The 3746-nt window shown below is 41.6% G+C and overlaps 1 protein-coding gene across 1 annotated transcript; it reads right to left on the bottom strand.

Annotated features, from left to right (window-relative positions):
• Nucleotides 1-579: 579 nt before the first annotated feature.
• Nucleotides 580-2525, bottom strand: LOC137826990 (RING-H2 finger protein ATL11). Its single transcript, XM_068633162.2, has one exon. The coding sequence runs from the start codon at nt 1965-1967 to the stop codon at nt 801-803; it is 1167 nt and encodes a 388-aa protein (XP_068489263.1). The 5' UTR covers nt 1968-2525; the 3' UTR covers nt 580-800.
• Nucleotides 2526-3746: the final 1221 nt, after the last annotated feature.

Genomic DNA, 3746 nt, shown 5'->3' with positions numbered 1-3746 from the left:
CGTCACTCGTTCAGGCGCCGCCACCCACCACATCACCCATCAAAAACCCAACCGCCACCACGAATCCCGACCGGTATGAGATCAACAAGACTCTTCGGCTTTATCAGCCCTCGAGCCAGGGAGGCAAGTGTACTGGTACGGCCGGTTGACCACCCTGAGTTGGTTAGAATTTCAAACCGTCTGACCATTCACCCGCGATAAGGAATGTCGCATGGTAACACGATGTCGGCCGACCCGTGGGTTGACCAAGTGAGCAGGACTAATCCATAATTAAAGGTTACTTAGCACAACCCTAAACACGAACCAATCCTCTAATCCGACCCACCAACGAAAGCCCATTAAAGTAATATAAATAGCGCAGATTCCAAGAACATGTGCCTGTGCTACCGGACGACCGTGAGGAGGAGGAAGGAACTGAAGGAGTGAGAAGCTGAGTGTAAGAACGACCGAGAGGAGAAGCATGCAATCATTCTCTAGGTCCCAATACCAGTTCGAAAACAATTGCTATAGTTTAAATATTAATACGTTGAACATATCCATGTATGTGAAGAAATAAAGTAGTATACAAAAATTGATAGATTTGTTAAAGGGTTTAAAAATTTAGAAGTATAAGTGAATTTTACATTCTCTTTTCCTTTGTTTTTGAGGAAATATGTCCCTGTTTTCAACCAAGTTACAAATGATAAAAATCTGAAAAGTTGAAATGGAATACTATGAACACGAAATCTGTATACGTATAAAATGATAATGAGAAAGAGGAAGTGATTTTTGTTCACACCCAACTCTCTCGAATCGCATCCTCAATCTCTGCAAAACAAAATATCAGAGGAACGTTCTCCCACGTCCACTTCATCCTTCATCCTCGTTGACTTTGGGGATTTCTCCGAACCGGTCCTACCCCAAAACGGTGGGGTCCACATGAACCCCCACCGGTCCAACCGGCCTTCCCCACCGAACCGCTCGTATTGCAGATAGCTTCTCCCCACACTCCTCGTTCTGTAATCCCTCCTTCCACTACTCTGCCGCTGCCACGTCACCCCACAACTCTTGGTCCGGTTCAGCATCCTAAAACTCATGAGCCGGTTCCGCACATCCTCCGGCAACCGCAGTGTGAACCGCTCGCAGTCCTCTCCCGGTCGAACCAGAGAATGACCCGTTGAATGAGAGCGCGGAAACAGCCTTGAAGTTCCAAAACCGGTCGATCTAGACCGAACTGGATGGGTCCGGTTCGGATCATCTAAACTAAGAGGCTCCGTAATTATTCTGTTTCGTTCACCTTCTTCACCTTCATCGACCGGGTTGATGTAATTGGGATCATAATCGGGTTCTGCGTTGGGCCCATTGGGCCGGGCCGAATCCGGAATGTAAATCTCAACGGAAGGAGGCGCGTCCTCGGGCTTCGGCGCCAGGTTGGCGCGGCAAACGGGACAAGTGGAATGATTCACCAACCATGCATCGATGCAATCGGGGTGGAACACGTGGCAGCATTTGGGGATCAAGCGCAGCGTTTCGTCGTCGCGGAACTCGTTGAGACAAACAGCGCATTCCAGCGTGGCCCTCCCGATCTTCAGGGCTTTAACCTCGGAGTACACGAACGTCGGAAACGTGTCCACTATCGCCCTGTCGAGCCCGAGATGCTGCCGCCGGTCCATCCCGCCGGCGATCGCCACGGCCAGGTCGAGCCTCCCTCTGATCCGCCGCTCAGCGCATTGGCGCGTGTAGATGGACACGAATCCCAACGCAAAGAAGACCACTACGAGGATCACCAGAACCGCAGCCATGGTCTTGTCGAATCTCAGTCTCGTGAAAGGATCCAACTGCGGCGGTGATGGAGGCGGATTTTGAAACTGTGCCGTGACCGGCGGCACGAGAAGGAGGATGAGAAGGAAAAAAAATGCACGATCATGATCCAGATTCATGAACCGCGGTGCAGGTGGAGGTGCAGGGCATTCCATGTGGATGCCCATAGGTGATGATCATAAAGTTGAGTGCAGGTGGATTTCGCTGCAAAAGCAAGTGAGGAATGTTTAGCGCATGAGAAAACCTATAATTAATACCCACCGTACGTGTCAGTGATTGCACCCTGAGTTTTTTTTATTCTTTCTAAGATGTGGATTTGAGAATAGTAATGGGTTTTCTTTATGGTAGCTAACAAATAACATAACTTTGAATTGTTGAACACTTTTTTATGTTTGGAAGGTGACAATGTGTTAAGGATATGGCTTTTGATGGAGTCGTAGACTTTACGAAGGTAGGGTAGACTTGAAATGATTGGGTTTTGGGTTTTGACTTCTCCAATCTTGGTGGGCCCGCCAACGATGATTTTGAAAGTTTTCCGTTACGGTGATTGCTGCGGTTGTCAGATGCGAGCAAAGCCCTAGAAATTAAAATTCTTCTCATTATATGTTGCCTTGCCACAGTTTGTGGAAACAGAGCTTGTTAGGGTTTAACTTGTTAATTGTTAATATTTTGTTCATTGCAATTTTCGCCGTAATGAATTGAATAAGGACTATGTTTGTTGTGTACGAAAATATACATTTGCGTCTCAATGAATCTTCGTCATTTTTCTTGTTTCTCCCGTGATCCAATATTTCGTTGAGATTGGTTTGAGAAATCGGTATTTGGATTATTGTAATTCGTTTTTAGAGTTGTTTGTATGCGCAATCTACACTTCTTTAAGAATATAGATGAATGAATTTTATTTTCGTGACATCATGCACTATAATTTTTTTATATTATACATTAACTAATAAAATTTATTTTAGATATAATTTTTAATGTAATTATATAATTAACAAATATTTAGGAGGAAGGGCACGTAGTTCCTTTTGTCCATATTTTTTAGTTTTAAAATTATTTTTACATGCAGTTTATTCTTGCATATTGTTTAATGAGAGAGAAGTTGAAATGTAGTATGCATGCTTTGCAATAGGTCAAGGTGCTTAAACCAAAAAAGAGGACTCATTTTGTCATATTGTAGATGAAAATTTGTGTTATTGATTGTACATTCTAAATAAATTGAAGATGGAAATTCAAAATATAATATTTAGAATGATTTTAAAATGTTTAGAATGGTTTAGTTTAATAAATTTAAAAGTATTGACTAAAATGAAGGTGTTGCCCACTACCAGCTGGCCTAAATCCTAGAATTATAATCTTTGCCCGTAGAATAATGTAGTGGTATTAAAATCTTAGAGGCAAACTTTTGCAGCTTATAATAATTCTACTAATTCGATCTAGATTAGTTGAATATTTACAGTAAAGTTGGAATTTAGTACAATGATTTTCTAAAAAAAATTATCAGTGTTGTAGCACGCTCATTTTGATATATAAATAATTATTTTTCTGATAAAAAAATATTTTCTGCAGTTGTCTTTTACAGCTACAGATCTGCAACGGTAATACAAATTAAAATCTGCCCATAATTGCGTGTTTAATATCTTTTATAAAATTTAACCTTATAGGAGAATATTTTTGTTGTAGTAAAAAGGCTGAATGAAAGGTACACAATATAGATGAGAACAGGTAACTAATGATAATTGGGAGGAGGGTGAGCAAAGAAAGAGTACATGCCTAAGGTTCACTAGCTCGAGATTACATGAGTTTGAATGTCAAAAGGGTGATATATACCATCCTGTTAAAGGAAAGAGGGTGTATGGATGGAATCATTCTTACATCTCTTCTCATACGGATTCCTATACTTTGTCACTTTCTTTTGTGTGTAATCTTATACAACAAGAAAACTT

The sequence above is a fragment of the Phaseolus vulgaris genome, chromosome 8 (genome assembly GCF_051622355.1).
Source record: "Phaseolus vulgaris cultivar YP4 chromosome 8, ASM5162235v1, whole genome shotgun sequence".
Lineage (NCBI taxonomy): Eukaryota > Viridiplantae > Streptophyta > Magnoliopsida > Fabales > Fabaceae > Phaseolus > Phaseolus vulgaris.
The sequence above is the reverse complement of the archived record's forward strand: the minus strand, read 5'-3'. Positions and strand labels throughout refer to the sequence as shown.

What these genes read in the sequence shown, in the direction of transcription:
- LOC137826990 (XM_068633162.2), bottom strand. Translation starts at nt 1,967, where the DNA reads ATGGGCATCCACATGGAATGCCCTGCACCTCCACCTGCACCGCGGTTC.